Source organism: Melanerpes formicivorus, unplaced genomic scaffold, assembly GCF_026170545.1.
Source record: "Melanerpes formicivorus ecotype bairdi unplaced genomic scaffold, bMelFor1.0.p_v2 SCAF_11, whole genome shotgun sequence".
NCBI lineage: Eukaryota > Metazoa > Chordata > Aves > Piciformes > Picidae > Melanerpes > Melanerpes formicivorus.
Window position 1 is genome coordinate 18,662,785 of NW_027142363.1, and position 16,969 is coordinate 18,679,753.

Consider the following 16,969-nt stretch of genomic DNA (forward strand, 5'->3'; position numbering starts at 1 on the left):
GGGACACCTCACACTACAGCAGGTTGCTCACAGCCACATCCAGATGGGCTTCAAAAACCTCCAGGGATGAGGCCGCCACTACCTCCCTGGGCAACCTGTGCCAGTCTCTCACCACCCTCATGGGGAACAACAGGGATATCTTGGTCAAATTATAGTTTGTCAAGGTCAACATGGCAATAAGCATAGGAGCATTTTCACCTCTAAATAAATCTCAGAAGAACTCCTTGTGTGTGCATACTCACCCCAAACTTGTCAAAGACAGAGTAGGAAAAGTGCTCCCAGCATAAGACCTATGTGGAGCTTCTGGAGTGGGTCCAGAGGAGAGCCACAAAGGTGATCAGAGGGCTGGAGAACCTGCCCTATGCAGACAGGCTGAGAGAGTTAGGGCTGTTTACCATGGAGAGGGAAGGCACCAGGGAGACCTTAGAGCAGCCTTCCAGTACCTGAAGGGGACTGCAAGAAAGCCAGAAAGGGAATTTTGACAAGGGCTGGGAGTGATAGGACATGAGGAAATGGATTGAAGCTTGAGAAGAGCAGATTTAGACTGGAGATTGGGAACAAATTCTTTCCAGTGAGGCTGGTGAGACACTGGAACAGGTTGCCCAGGGAGGTTGTGGATGTTCCCTCCCTTGGAGTTGTTGAAGGCCAGGTTGGAAGAGGCCTTGGGCAACCTGCACTAGTGGAAGGTGTCCCTGCCCATGGCAGGAAGCAGGGAACTAGATGACTTGTAAGGTCCCTTCCAACCAAAACCATTCTATGAATCTCTGAATGGCAATAGCCTTGGCTTTGCCATAGACTCAGCGAGCCATCATCAAGCTGTCTGTGTCCTTTATGCATCCATTTTTCCTTATGAAAACAAGCACACCGTCCTTCTGTGGTGACACAGCAAAAGCACTGGATGCAGAGAGACACAAACATATTAAAAGCATTATCCACTAATTACAGGAGTATGAAGTGAGAGCAATAAAATGTTTGACAGAGCTTTTCCACAATGTGTTGGGCTGTTGCTAGGACATCTTCAGTAAGCAACCACCACTAGATGGCAAAATCATCCTGCTCTGTCTGGATGCACACTGACCCTAAAAAACACACTCGTGTTCTCAGAAGTCTCAAGACAAGAGTGAAGAATAAACCATGGGTGCCCAATAAGCAAACCAAATACTTATGATTCTGGAGCCAATGAACTGCTTGACAAATCCAAACCAATGAAATTATAGACTATTGACTCACAGTGACTGGGACAGTGGTCTACTAATACGCTGAGACAGAAGGAAGAGAAATTTAGTTTTGAATGGTTTGGGTTGGAAGGGATTTCCAAAGTTCAGCCAGTCCAACCCCCCCTGCAGTTAGCAGGGACATCCTCCACTAGATCAGCTTGCTCAGAGCCTTGTGCAGAACTTGTTCCTAACATCCAAACTAAACCTCCTTTTCTCTCATTTCCAACCACTGCCCCTCATCCTGTCCCTGCAGGCCTTGGGACACAGTCTCTCTGCAACCTTTTTGTAGCATCTTCAGGTACTGGAAGGCTGCTCTTAGGTCTCCCTGGAGCCTTCTGCTCTCCAGGCTGAACAATCCCAGCTCCCTCAGCCTGTCCTTGTAGGAGTGGTGCTCCATCCTGTTCAGTGTTAACACAAATTATCTGTCCAGGCTGCCCATGTTAGTTTTGGTGTTTGTTGTTGGTTTTTTGCCATTGTGTGCCAGCAGTGGGGGAAGTGGCAGCAGTGCTGCAGAAGGAGTTAAGGCATTAGAGAATTCCAGCCACAGTTACATTTCCACCACAAGTGCAGTACAGATGAAAGCTCCAAGTGCATCCCATGCCTTTCATTTGAGATTTTATATGAATGGAACAGGAGTTTGGTTTCTGAGGTCACAACTCTCAAGCATGTAGATACTTTAACTGCCTGCATGAAGAGGAGTGTGGGCAGCAGGTCAAGAGAGATGATTCTGCCCCTTGACTCTGCTCTGTGGAGACCCAACCTCCAATCCTGCCTCCAGTTCTGCTGTCCCCAGCAGAAGGAGGACACAGAGCTGTTGGAATGAGTGCAGAGGAGGCCAGGAAAAGGATCCAAAGGCTGGAGCAGCTTGGCTGTGAGGACAGGCTGAGGGAGCTGGGAGTGTTCAACCTGGAGAAGATGCCAGAGGGACCTTAGAGCTGCCTTCCAGTACCTGAAGGGGGCAGGAAGGCTGCAGAGGGACTTCATAGGAGGGTGTCTAGAGACAAAACGAGGGGGAATGGTTCTGAGATGAGGGAAAGCAGGATTAGACTGGATCTGAGGAAGAAGTACAGGGGTGGTGGGACTCTGGAATAGGTTGCTCAGGGAGGTTGTGGATACCTCCTCCTTGGGGGGTTATTCAAGGCCAGATTGGATGAGGCCTTGAGCAGCTGAGTCTAGTTGAGAGGTGTCCCTACTCATGGCAGGGGAGTTGGAGTAGATTATGTCTGAGGTCCCTTCCAAGCTGAGCCATTCTATGAATCCATTCTCTGAGTCTATTCTATGATTCCAACACACAGGCACTTTTGAACATTTGTATTGAGAGGTCATTTTAAAACTACATAGGAAGTGGTCTCTGTTTATACACAGTTCAAATATATTCCCAAACCAGCTTTACTAGCAGCCATCTGGTTTGAAGACATCACCAGCCCCTTGATATATGTGCAGCCCCATTATCTACATAACCAGATTCAGGATAACCCCTTTTAGATCTATACTTATGGCTATGAAGCACTGAAAACCAAGACTCTATGGCAGAGAATCTGGAGACATTCAGACAGCTCCAATATTCATTCTGATTTGCCAGGTTTAGACTGCAGCTCAGATGGGGCCACTGTATTCCAGTCAAGTTCTTACCTGGCATCTTATAGATATGCAAGGAAAAAAAAGCTCTTTGTCTCTAGAATAAATCAGATTTGTAGGTATAGAGTGAATGCAATTTCCTCCTGCAGGTATCATCAGATTCCAAGAGATTTGGTCTATAGTGCACAGACACACACAAAATCAACTTCAGGCAGGGAACAGAAGCAGAGAACTTCTGCAGGAAAGTGCTCACTCCAACTCAGCGTGCTTCAGAGGCAAAAAAAAGGTTATTTTTAAATGATGCAGATGGTTGGAATACACTTCAGAAGCAAACCACAGTCTTTCAGGGTCATCAGCTTTTTGCAGTTTGATTCGGATTTATCTGTTGCTGTCTAGACACCTCCTGCTTATCAGATGAATCCTACAGAAAGCTGAATGCCTTTCATTTACACTGAGATGTGCTCACTGGCACGGACTGTGCACAATCAGCTTCACCTTACCTGATCCTTGCTTGATGACAGGAGCTGATGGAGGTGGTGGTTTCTTGGGTCTCTAAAACGCAATAACAGGAGAAAAGAGAGAGCTTCAACATGTCTGCAAATCTCACTGGTTGTAAAGGTTGCAGTTAATCACACACTGCTTAACATCAATCATGACCAGCCTTGAGACTGCAGCAAATCAGGCATTCTCCTTGGACTAATTCCAACTCTCTGCTAGGATTTTTATGCTCTGCATCAGAAAATATCAATATTTGATTATTTGGGCTGCAACTGACAATCCTCCATTTATTCACCACACTGTGACTGGCTAAACATGCAGAAACATCCCTGGAAATTGTTACCTACTGCTACCAGTTAAGGCTTCACATGGAGAAGTGGCAAAGAACAGGGATATCACCATGAGGGTGGTGAGAGACTGGCACAGGTTGCCCAGGGAGGTGGTGGAAGCCTCATCCCAGGAGGTTTTCAAGGCCAGGCTGGATGTGGCTGTGAGCAACCTGATCTAGTGTGAGGTGCATAAAGGACACAGACAATTTGATGATGGCTCTCTGAGTCTATGGCAAAGCCAGGGCTATTGCCATTCAGAGATTCATAGAATGGTTTTGGTTGGAAGGGACAAGTCATCTAGTTCCCAGCCTCCTGCCATGGGCAGGGACACCTTCCACTAGCCCAGGTTGCCCAAGGCCTCATCCAACCTGGCCTTCAACAACTCCAAGGGAGGGAACATCCACAACCTCCCTGGGCAACCTGTTCCAGAGTCTCACCAGTCTCACTGGAAAGAATTTGTTCCCAATCTCCAGTCTAAATCTGCTCTCCTCAAGCTTCAATCCATTTCCTCATGTCTTATCACTCCCAGCCCTTGTCAAAATTCCCTTTCTGGCTTTCTTGCAGTCCCCTTCAGGTACTGGAAGGCTGCTCTAAGGTCTCCCTGGTGCCTTCCCTCTCCATGGTAAACAGCCCTAACTCTCTCAGCCTGTCTGCATAGGGCAGGTTCTCCAGCCCTCTGATCACCTTTGTGGCTCTCCTCTGGACCCACTCCAGAAGCTCCACATTGCTCTTAGGCACTTTTCCTACTCAGTCTTTGACAAATTTGGGGTGAGTATGCACACACAAGGAGTTCTTCTGAGATGTATCATTTGACCAAGATATCTCTGTTCTTCCCCATGAGGGTGGTGAGACACTGGCACAGGTTGCCCAGGGAGGTGGTGGAAGCCTCTTCCCTGGAGGTTTTTGCAGCCAGGCTGGATGTGGCTGTGAGCAACCTGCTGTAGCGTGAGGTGTCCCTGGCCATGGCAGGGGGGTTGGAAGTGGATGATCCTTGAGGTCCCTTCCAACCCTGACAATTCTATGATATCTTGGCCAAATAATAGTTTGTCAAAGTCAACAGGGCAATAAGCATAGGAGGATTTTCACTTGTAAACACATCTCAGAACTCCTCCTTGTGTGTGCATGCTCAGCCAAAATTTGTCAAAGACTGAGTATGAAAAGTGCCCCCAGCATAAGAAGGATTTGGGACTGCAGGTCTGTCACATATTTCTTCACTAAACTGAATTTCAAGAGAGAAAATAGCATTGACACATGAAAAAAAAAAAGGCCATTTTTCTACTTTTGCAATTGAAATGTCTTGCAAGAGGGGAAAAATAAAGTCCAGTTTATCTGCCTTAAGATTAGAGAAACCCATGGCCTTTGGTTTAAGGAAGAAAGCTATTGAAGTTAACCTTGTAAATATTCCAAACCATTTTGGAGGGGGGGGGGGGGGGCGGAAATCCCAACAGCAAAACACACACACACACAAAACCCCACCAGACAGATGTGACAATACCTCAAGTGTGCTTTTTCAGCCTCATAAATGGGGCACAACCTCAGAACACAGGAAATGCTGCACAGGTTACATCTTACTCACTCAAATATGATACATTTACTGCTCCAGTGGTGAAAGGAAGGTAACAGAGTTTTAGATGTTTGGGGAAATTAAACAAAGATTGAGATACATTCCAACCACTTTGTACTTCTGATTTTTACCTTCTTTGCAATGACCATTTCCCTAATAGAATCATAGAATGGTTTGGGTTGGGAGGGATGTCCAAAGGTCATCCAGTTCAACCCCCTAGCACTCAGCAGGGACATCCTCCACTAGATCAGCTTTCTCACAGCCTTGTTCAGCCTGACCAGATCTTCGGCAATGTGGCCTCAACTGCCTCCCTGAGCAACCTGTTGCAGTGTTCCACCACCCTCATGGTCAAGAACTCGTTCCTAGCATCCAATCTCAATCTGCTCTGCTCTCATTTCAAACCATTGTCCCTTGTCCTGTCCCTGCAGGCCTTTGCAAACAATCTCTCTGCAGCCTTCTTGTAGGCCTCCTTCTCCCTACCACTTTAAGCTAAACAGATCACCTCCTGTCATCAACCTGAGAAAACAGCCTCAGGTCTCTCAATGTTTCCTCACAAGAGAGATGTTCTCTCCCTTAATCATCCTCATAGCTCTCCACTGGACTCTTTCCAGTAGTTTCTTGTCCATCTTGAATCTGGGGAGACCAGAACTGGACACAATACTACAGATGTAGCCTCAGCAGGGCAGAGTACAGCAGGAGGAGAACCCCCTTTGACCTGTTGGCCACACTCTTCTTAATGCACCCCAGGATTCCACTGGCCTTCTTAGCCACCAGAGCTTTCCAGCAGGTCACCCTAGGGGAACCTGTACTGATGTACAGGGTTATTCCTCCCCAGGTGCAGAACTCTACCCCTGTCCTTGCTGAACTTCATAAAGCTCAGCTCTGCCCAACTCTCCAGCCTGTCCTGGTCTCTGAATGGCAGCACAGCCCTTCTGGTGTGTCAGTCACTGCTCCCATGCCTTGTCCCATCAGCAGACTTGCTGAGTACACTCTGGTCCTTCATCCAGGTCATTGATGAAGATGTTGAACAAGACTGGATCCAGTACTGACCCCTGGGGAACACCACTAGCCACAGGCCTCCAACTGGACCCTGCACTGCTGATCACAAACCTCTGAGCTCTGTCCTTAGCCAGTTCTCAACCCACCTCATTGTCCACCCATCTAACCTGCACTTCCTAAGCTCACCTATGAGAATATTATGGGAAACAGCATCACAGGCCTTGTCAAAGTTGAGGTCCACACCATCCACTGCTCTCCCCTCATCTAACCAGCTGTTCACACCATCACAGAAGGCTAACAGTTTGGTCAAGCATGATTTTCCCTTGGTGAATCCATACTGGCTGTTCCTGGCAAAGTGGTTTTAACTAGAAACTGATGAGTGAAATATATTGGTTTGAAAAGTCAGACAAGCATCAGATAGCAGGTAGCATGAATGAGCATTAAGACTGATGAGAGAAGCATGGAGAGGCAGGGGGGAATGACAAAGGCCTGTGGCTGGATAAGATCACCAAGGTGGTGATGGAGATAGGCCAGGAATGAAGCCAACAGAAAGGAAATCAAGACTGGTTGAATGAGAACAGAGCCACAGAGCAGGGACAAAGGCTGAGAGGGGAGACAAAAACAAGCTGGATAAAGGAATCTGGTGTAGTGATAGAAAGTAAATCCAGATGGTGATTTAGGCTCAGGTAGTAAGCTCAGGGGAAAAGACTGGAACTGAGACCACCTGAGAAGTGGAGACAGGGACTAAAAGCAAAGAATATATAAGGCCTGGGACAAATAGTCATGAGTGGAGAAGAATCAGGATTGGAAAACTGGGGAGTGAACAAGGAGATGAGAAAAGATCCCAAGCATTTGTTCAACAAGTGTAAGACCTAACTGCAACAAATGCTTTCAGACCATGGGACAGCAGCCAAGGTTTCTGGATCACATCAGAAAATACCTGAAAAAAACCCAGTGGAAAAACAGCCCTTTCTTTCCCTTTTAGCACTGACTGGAGCAAAGACAGCCAGCCCACAGTCCTACCAGTAACTTACTCAAGTGGCCAGGTCTGGGCCATTAAAAAAAGGCATAAAACTTTACTCTCCACATTCACAGCAAACCTGGCCGCAGTTTCTGAGTGTCTGAATATGTCATTTATTCTTACAAGTTATACTCATTACACTCTAAAGAGAGAAAGACAAGAAAAAGGGAAGCCACTAAAAAGACACATCATTTGTAAGTTCAAAAAGACCAAATAAATTTCACCACAAAAATGGCTAGAAAGATTTTTTTATTCTTCTCTAATAGGCTCTCTGTGTCTTGAAGTTTATGAATTCTGCCTCTTCTGGAAATCACCTTCTTTTATTATTAGGCCTGAAGCCAGGATATCCACTCTCCTATGGAAATGTGTGTTCATCTCCTGCAGTGTTTTGCTGCTCTTCTACCTTCATTTTCATTAATTATTATGTTAGCTTCTGTGAGTTAATAGTTGCTTTATTATGCTTTCCAAGTTATTTAATTTTTGCCTCCAGCATCCAATTTTATTACCAAAGACTGAAGCTGAGTGTCTCTGTTTTATCGCAGGAGGCTTACCCTGTCTCTGTGAAATACTCAGCAAAAAGCCTGACTGCAAGCTCAGAATAGCCACTGGTGCCTGGAAATGTTCCCCAAAGGGAATGGACTTTGGGGGGAAGGGACTCATATAATGGTTTGGCTTGGAATGGACCTTGAAGATCATCTGGTTCCAACGCCCCTGACATCGACAGGGACACCTTCCACTAGAACAGTTCACTTAAGGCCTCATCTAGCCTGACCTTGACCACCTTACCCAAGGAGGTGGTGGAGTCGCCGTCATTGGAGGTGTTCAGGAGGAGACTTGATGGGGTACTTGGTGCCATGGGTTAGTTGTTTGGGTGGGTTGGATTGGTTGATGGGTTGGACACGATGATCTTGAAGGTCTCTTCCAACCTGGTTTGGTTTATTCTATTCTATTTATTCTATTCTATTCTCACCTCCAGGGAGGGGGCATCCACAACCTCCCTGGGCAACCTGTTCCAGTGTCTCACCACCCTCCCTGGGAAAAATTTCTTGCTTATCTCCAGTCTAAAGCTGTGCTCCTCAAGCTTCAATCCATTGCCCCTCATCCTGTCACTACAAGTCCTTGTAAAAGTCCCTCCCCTGCTTTCTTGTAGGCCCCCACCAGGTACTGGAACCATAGAAGGCTGCTCTAAGGCCTCCCTAGAGCCTTCTCTTCTCTGGGCTGAACAGCCCCAGCTCTCTCAGCTTGTCCCCACAGGGGAGGTTCTCCATCCTTCTTATCATCTTCATGGCCCTCTTCTAGACCCACTCCCACAGCTCCATGTCCCTCTTATTCTGGGGGGCAGCAGAACAGGAGGCAGTGCTGCAGGTGGGGTCTCACCAGAGCAGAGTAATCCATTACTTTATTCCAGGAAGCTGCAGAATTTCTAAATATTGTTTGGGAAATAACACCACCACCTCCTTCAAATAAATAGAAGCCTAAAAAAACTTCTGCACTGATATTCTGCCTTCTTTTTCAATAATTCTGAGAGAGGCTCTGAGATTCCAAAGGCTCATTGTTGTCTTTCAAACCTCAAGAGTTAAAAGCTCACCCTTTCCATTCTGGAGCAGTGCTAGAGTGCTGTCAATCAGCACGCAGGTGTTAAGCTAGGTTTTCATATCCCACCACAAAGACAGTGGAGAGCAGTTAACAATTCTGGTCATAAGTGACCTGACTCAGTAAATCCCCCTGGGACATTCAGTTCCAATCTCTCTCAAAATCAGCCTGCAGGACAAAGAGCTTTCAGGGCAAAGCAGTGGGGGCTGACTGACAGGATGGGTCAATCAAAGAAAGTTCATAGTATGACTTTTAAGTGCCACACATTCTTTTCCTGGATGCTTTGTAACCCAGATCTCTGCTTCCTTTAACCTCTTTTTCATTACTGAGTCAGAAGTAAAACTATGTCAAAATGCTGTTGTCAAAAGAGAATTCCTTTCAACTCCACTTTCACTCTGTGTTCTGAAGCAAAAGGGAAAGAACACACCAGTGACTGCTTACCTCTTTTTCAAAATCAGGTGGAAGAAGCTTGACAAAGTTGTCTGGAAACACACCTCGTCTGCCATTGAGTTCTCCTTCCCACCAGCCCACATCAATGCAATCCTGCAAGACAGCAAAACAGAATGAAAATCACAACGGGCTGGGGTGCTGAAGTGCTCTTTAGCATAATGGCTTGCCTTTTGGCTAGAACATGACAAATGACTGGAGTGCCAGGTTAACAGGGTTATCTACCAGATAAAAACGTCAGTGATCGACCCTCATCACATATCACACAGAGCAGCTCCCAGAGAACAATAAACCTGCTGCAAGAGCTCAAGAGCTTCTCTGTGTCAAAGCAAAACACAACTCCACCATTTGATCTGTTCAATCAGTAAGCACTTTGACTACTTATAATGCAACAGAAGGGTAACAAAGCTGGGGAGGGGTTTGGAGAACAAGCCCTATGAGGAGAGGCTGAGGGAGCTGGGGTTGCTTAGCCTGGAGAACAGGGGGCTCAGGAGAGACCTTATTGCAGTCTACAACTCCCTGAAGGGAGGTTGTAGCCAGGTGGGGGTTGGTCTCTTCTCCCAGGCACCCAGCACCAGAACAAGAGGACACAGTCTCAAGATGTGCCAGGGGAGGTTTGGACTGGATGTCAGGAATAAATTCTTCACATAGAGACTGGCCATTGGAATGTGCTGCCCAGGGAGGTGGTGGAGTCACCATCACTGGAAGTGTTTAAAAGGACACTGGATGAGGCACTTGGTGCCATGGTTTAGTTGATTAGATGGTGTTGGGTGATAGGCTGGACTCGATCTCAAAGGTCTTTTCCAACCTGGTTAATTCTGTATCTATTTTCTTTCCTGCCTTCATTTTACAGAAAGGCAGTGACTTAATTAAGCAACATATATCCCAGGTGCTAAAAAAGCTCCTTTGTCTTCCATACTTTCAAGAAACTGGACAGGCTGGAGAGGTGGCTGAGGAGAATCTCATGAGGTTCAATAAGGCAAAGTTCAAGGTCCTGCACATAGGTCAGGGCAACCCTTGGTATCAATAGATGCTGAGAGCAGCAGTGAGGAAAAGAATTTGGGGGTGCTGGTAGGTGAGAAGCTGGATATGAGCCAACAGTGTGCACTTGCAGCCCAGAAGGCCAATGGCAGCCTGGGCTGCATCAAAAGCAGCATGGGCAGCAGGCTGAGACAGAGAATTCTGCCACTTTATTCTGCTCTGTTAAGACCTCACCTGCAGTGCTGCACCCAGCTCTGGAGCCCTCAGCACAGGAGAGACATGGACCTGACGGAGCAGGTCCAGGGGAGGGCCACAAAGATGATCAGAGGGCTGGAGCACATCTCCTATAAGGACAGGCTGGGAGAGCTGGGGCTGTTCAGCCTGGAGAAGGCTGCAGGGACACTTTAGAGCTAGATTTGAGTATCCGAAGAAGACCTAAAGGAAGGCTGGGGAGGGCCTGTTTAGAAGGGCTTGGAGTGATAGGATGAGGGGCAAGGGTTTGAAACCAGAGTAGGACAGATTTAGGCTGGACATAAAGAATAAGTTTTGCACAATGAGAGTGGTGAAATACTGGAACAGACACAATACAGCATTAAACAGGTTGGAAAAGACCTTTAAGATCATCAAGTCCAACCTATCACCCAACACCATCTAATCAACTAAACCATGGCTCCAAGTACCCACATCCAATCCTTTTTTGAACACTTCCAGTGATGGTGACTCCACCACCTCCCTGGGCAGCACATTCCAATGGCCAATCTCTCTTTCACTGAAGAATTTCTTCCTAACATCCAGCCTAGGGATGTGGTTGAGGCCCTGTTCCTGGAGACATTCACAATCAAACTGGATGTGTGCCTGGGCAGCCTGATGTAGTTGGAGGTGTCCCTTCTGCCTGCAGGGGGGTTGGACAAGATGACCTCTGGAGGTTACTTTCATCCCGAACCATTCTATGCTCTATGCCAGACTGAGATAATCAGGTAGCCATGCACGGCACGGGCAGGCACCGTGCAGGATGTTGTTCTTACCCTCATTCATGACGTGCAGGCACCCTCCCACTTGGCTCTATCTGCTTGCACAGCATAGTAATGAGTGCACTCAACTGTTCTGTCACACGGTGTGTTTTAAAATGCCCTCCACCTCCCACACTGCTAATCTGAAATTGCCAAAACATTTGTGACCCAGTTTAGATATTTTTTCCATTATTAATGATAATTCAGGAACCAACTGCTGCAACTGCCAGCACCGTTCAGTGCCAGCTAATAATCCTGGCTAAACAACACACAGCATCGGGTATTTTCTCTCTAGGATGGATCTTTTTAACCCTCTCAGGACACACAAACCTTACAGCTGTTTCTTCCTGTTATCATTGTATCATAGAATCAGTCAGGGTTGGAAGGGACCACAAGGATCATCTAGTTCCAACCCCCCTGCCATGGGCAGGGTCACCCCACACTAGATCAGGCTGGACTGAGCCTCATCCAGCCTTAAACACCTCCAGGGACGGGGCCTCAACCACCTCCCTGGACAACACATTCCAGGGCTTCACCACTCTCATGGGGAAGAACTTCCTCCTCACATCCAGCCTGAATCTCCCCACCTCCAGCTTCATTCCATTGCCCCTAGTCCTATCACTACCTGATAGCCTGAGAAGTCCTTCCCCAGCCTTCCTGTAGGCCCCCTTCAGATACTGCAAGGCCACAATTAGGTCACCTCGGAGCCTTCTCTTCTCCAGACTGTACAGCCCCAACTCTTTCAGTCTGTCCTCATAGGAGAGATGCTCCAGCCCTCTGCTCATCCTCGTGGCTCTTCTCTGGACACCTTCCAGCACCTCCATATCCCTCTTGTAATAGGGGCTCCAGAACTGGAGATGGATTCTTATTCAACCCTTCTTTTAAAGTTCATTTCTTTACATGAAGACACTGGTTTGGGCACACATTCACTAATCCCTAACAGCTGCAGGCTTGCTTTTTCCTGTCCCCAGCTTGCCACTGAGGCTTACATAGCCAATCACCATGACAGATTTTTATACACTAAGTTAATCTTTAGGCAGCTTCTCTTTAATTTCCTCATTTACTCCGTTTGCCAGAGGAGGATTCTGTATCACTAAGCCAAAGGATAGAAAAAGATCTCAGAAATGAAAAGCTACAGAAGAGATTTGGTGAAGAATCTCTGTGGGCGTGCCCTCCTGCTGCCCACAGCTGCAGGCTTGCAATGACTCAGTAACCTCTGGAAGCCCATGTACAGTGCTGGCAGCAGGTGTCTTCATCATGACTGCCATTACAAGGATGCAAGTTCTGGTGTCTCCACCATAAGAAGAACATGGAACTGTTGGAGTGAGTCCAGAGGAGGGCCACAAGAATGACCCAAGGCCTGGAGCTCCTCTGCTGTGAGGATAGGCTGAGGGAGCTGGGTTTCTTCTGCATAGAGAAGACTCAAGGAGGACCTTAAAGCTGCCTTCTAGTACCGAAAGGCATCCTGAAGGAAGGCTGCAGAGGGACCTTTCATGAGGGTGTCTAGAGACAGGACAAGGGGGAATGGTTTGGAGGTGAGGCAGGGCAGGGTTAGACTGGATCTTAGGAAGAAGTTCTTCAGTGTGAGGGTGGTGAGACTCTGGAATAGGCTGCCCAAGGAGGTTGTGAGTGCCTCCTCCCTCGAGGTGTTTAAGGCCAGAGTGGATGAGCAACCACTTGGGCAACAAAGTGTAGCTGAGAGGTGTCCCTGCCCATGGGAGGAGAGTTGGAGTAGATGATCTCTGAGGTCCCTTCCAACCTGAGCCATTCTGATTCCAGGAAGGTAAGTGAGATCCAGTGAATTATGTAAGTTGGAGTTGCAGCACAGAATCAAAGTGAGTTCAGTTTCCTTTCAGCAGCTGCAATGATTCTGTACCCACTCTCATCCTAGCTAAGGAAAGCTACAACACACTGCAGTCATGCTTCCTCCTCTTCTTGGGGACAGAACCATGGCACTGCTTGGTCCCTCAGCACACAGCATCCTCTATTAACACTTCTGCTTAGCACCAATTCTACTGCTTGTGTATTAGAACAAACACTGTGCTGCTCCTTCCCTTGGTGCTCTCCATCCAACCGAAAAATAAAAAGCAGAAGCTGGTGGAGATGAAACAAAAAGCCTCAGCACAAGGCACCATACACTGCATAGTCTTAAAACCACTGCACTGAGTGCACAGCAACAGCTGTGCCCAGTCAGGCACTACTGACAAGTTGGTAGCCCTGCTCATCTTTCCAGTCGAGGAGTACAGCTGGTTGCAAGACAGGGACACAAACTTCCCTTCAGTCATACATCATGCTTGGTTTGCTTTGGTGGCAGAATAGGTGACAACAGAGGTTGAACAGGCAGAGCTGTCTGTCTTTCACTAATTTGATCTCCACTTTACTCACTGATACCACATTCAAGACCACAAAGGTGAAAGATGCAGGCTCATACCCAGCAGGTGACACATCCCTCTCGTGCCAAGCTGAGTCCCAGCTAAGAGCCTGCCAGTGACAGATTGCTCTGTCACACAAACAGGACTGGACTCTCCCTCCTGGAATGCTCACAGTTTCACAGCCTCTCCTTCTCTTCCATGTAGGCAGGAGCTTCATATACCCCAAAGGCTAAGGGGTTCTTATTTAATATAAAGCTCTCTCTCTTAAAAAACCAGGCTAGGTTATTTCAGATAGGTTTATTTTTAGCCCATCTTCCTATTTTCATTCTGTGTCCCAAAAGCCCCAGATTCTACATAGCTCTTTCTCAGCTCCTGCCAGCTGTCATGTCCAAGCTGTAGGGAACATAGAATCACAGAATTGTCAGGGTTGGAAGGGACTTCAAGGATCATCTAGTTCCAACCCCACTGCCATGGACAGGGATACCTCACACTAGTCAGGTTGCTCACAGCCACATCCAGCCTGGCCTAAACACCTCCAGGGATGAGGCTTCCACCACCTCCCTGGGCAACCTGTGCCAGTGTCTCACCACCCTCATAGCAAAGAACTTCTTCCTAACACCTAAATCTCTCCTCTTCCAGCTTGGATCCATTCCCCCCAGTCCTATTACACCCTAACACCCTCAAAAGTCCCTCCCCAGCTTTCTTGTAGCCCCCTTCAGATGTTGGAAGGTCACAATAAGGTCTCCTTGGAGTCGTCTTTTCTCCAGACTCAACAACCCCAACTCCCTCAGTCTGTCCTCACAGGAGAGGAGCTCCAGCCTTCTGCTCACCCTCGTGGCCCTTCTCTGGACATGTTCCAGAACCTTACATCTGATAATGCCAGCTGCATCTTGTACAGCTTCAGAAGTCAAAATGTTCATTTTTCTTCATCCATAAGATCCAAGGCTCTACTACAAATTTACTGTATTGACAGTGCAGGGAAGGAAACAGGAGAGACCCATTGGAAATAAGACATTATTTCAGCTGTGGTTACTCCTTCCAGAAAGTGATTTTTGACTGGAGGTCACAAGCAGAATATTTCTCTATAGAAGACAGAGTCTGTTCCAAGATTTGGCCCAAGTTGTTGGGCCCTGATGAAAAAAAAATCCCTCAGTTGGTTGAGAATAATAATTAATCACCTGCAAGACCCAGGATGGCTGGATAAAGAATAGAGCAGAGCAGGTACATTTTGCCTGTTTCATCTCAGGCTGGACCTAACCTTCTGACTTTACACTCTGTGACTAAAGAGTTTTATTCATTAACAAAGTTGAAATACTTCGATGAAATCTTTGCACAAACAGGAGAAAAAAAATTATGTTGCTCACTGAACAGAACAGTCTCTCCCAGGAATTCACTCTGCTTACAATGTTCAGTCAGCAGAACAGCTCACAGAGAAACAAATATCTTCCATGTCAGAAAACTGTAGCACTCCAGCGCTCCAATTAAAGCTAAATTAGCCAACACAAACACAAAAGGTGTTAGGCCTCAGAGCAGCCAAGATGCAGTATTTGTGCAATTACATGTTTGCTGTATTTAGAAATATTATAAGGGGTGGGGGAAGATAGAACAAAGCATTTGAAGGATTGTTTAATGTTGTTTCTACTTAGATCACAGGCATCTTAAGGCCAGGGTCCTAATTGTAATTACTTGGCTCTATTTGAGCATTTTTACTTCTCCTTTAAATAGCTCTCCCTCCCCTGGGGAGGCTGGACTCCAGATAATACCAACAAGGTGAACTCAACACTCAGGATAAAAGGAAGCATGAAGCTAAGCAGTGAGTCTAAAGCCCACACTGTGAGCTATAATCACAGGTTTCCAGATGCCTCAGCATTTCAGTGATATCTTTTCTAAGCACAGGGCAGGGGGGAAGAAAAAAAATCTTCTTTCCTTTTTTATCTTAAATGTGTCACCTTCTCAGATTAGCAGGGCTGGATTAAACAATACTTACAAGCAGACCTAACTCTTTTCAAATGATGCAAATCTGAAAGCACTGCCTGCATGCCAGATCCTGCCACTTCCCCTAAGCAGCTTGGCATGAACTCGGCATTTGTCAAAATTCAAATCTGAGACCTCCCAGGAACAATAGAAAGCCTTGCTCTGAAGGCACTGCTGTAGCACTGCAATCAGTGATAACAAGGGCAGGAAGAGAACCTCAGCATGCACTTCAAAAAGAATTATTATAAACATACCAACAAGAGCAACATTCAAGTGCTGGCTACTCCCTTCTCTCCTGTATTAATCTCAGGCTTCACAGTTTATTTAAGTGCTCAGTTCAAACATTAGTGTTTCACTGATGTTTCTAAAGATAGCAGTGAAATGTAAGCTGCACCTGGTACCACATTAAACATATTGATAGGCCTTTATCTCTGCACAGACCTCACTTAATCCCCTTACTAATGGCAGCAGCCAAGAAATGCTGCAAGACATAAGTGCTAAAAATCCATCTGCAAACATGTAGAAGTCTTGGCAAAGGACAGGGTTAAGGCAAGAAGAAAAGAGGACAATTACTGAAGCTGTTTCCCCTGTAACTTACTAAGTATATAAAATACTTTCAGAAGATGAACATACTTATTTGATCATCAGTGTCCCCACAAGTTTTATACAACTGCTTTACATCACTGATGTGAAGAAACACTCATGACTCTATGCAATGACACAGCAGATCAAGTGGGGGGATTCTGCCCCTTTGCTCTGGTGAGACCTCACCTGGAGTACTGCATGCAGCTCTGGAGCCCTCAATACAGGAAGGACATGGACCTGATGGAGTGGGTCCAGAGGAGGGCCATGAAGATGATCAGGGGGTTGGAGCACCTCTGCTACAAAGACAGGCTGAGAGAGCTGGGGTTGTTCAGCCTGGAGAAGAGAAGGCTCCAGGCAGACCTAAGAGCAGCCTTCCAGTACCTGAAGGGGGCTACAAGAAGGCTGCAGAGAGACTGTTTGCAAGGGCCTGCAGGGACAGGATGAGGGACAATGGTTTGAAATGTGAGCAGAACAGATTGAGATTGGATGGGAGGAACATGCTCTGCACCACGAGGCTGGTGGAACACTGCAACAGGTTGCCCAGGGAGGTAGTTGTGGCCCCTGGAGATCTTCAAGGTCAGGCTTGATGGGGCTCTGAGCAAGTGGAGGATGTCCCTGCTGACTGCAGGGGATTTGGAATACAAGACCTTTGGAGGTCCCTTCCAACCCAAACCATTCAATGATTCTACAATACAGGAAAACCAAAATTACCTCAATGACTATCAGTAAATATGACTAACTTCTTCCCTTCTTTCAAAGCTACCACACTTCTGCTTTAAAAAACCCCTCTGTTTTCTTGGC

General features: G+C 46.9%; 1 protein-coding gene across 3 annotated transcripts in view; it reads right to left on the reverse strand.

Annotated features, from left to right (window-relative positions):
- SH3KBP1 (SH3 domain containing kinase binding protein 1) overlaps window positions 1-16,969 on the reverse strand; it is a 203,010-nt gene that overhangs the window by 37,342 nt on the left and 148,699 nt on the right. For all 3 annotated transcript variants that reach the window (XM_068144748.1, XM_068144750.1, XM_068144749.1), the window contains 2 exons: window positions 9,241-9,342; window positions 3,296-3,347 (listed from right to left, as the gene is read on the reverse strand). In XM_068144748.1, coding sequence (XP_068000849.1) covers window positions 3,296-3,347; window positions 9,241-9,342 — 154 coding nt within the window. The remainder of the gene's footprint in view (window positions 1-3,295; window positions 3,348-9,240; window positions 9,343-16,969) is intronic.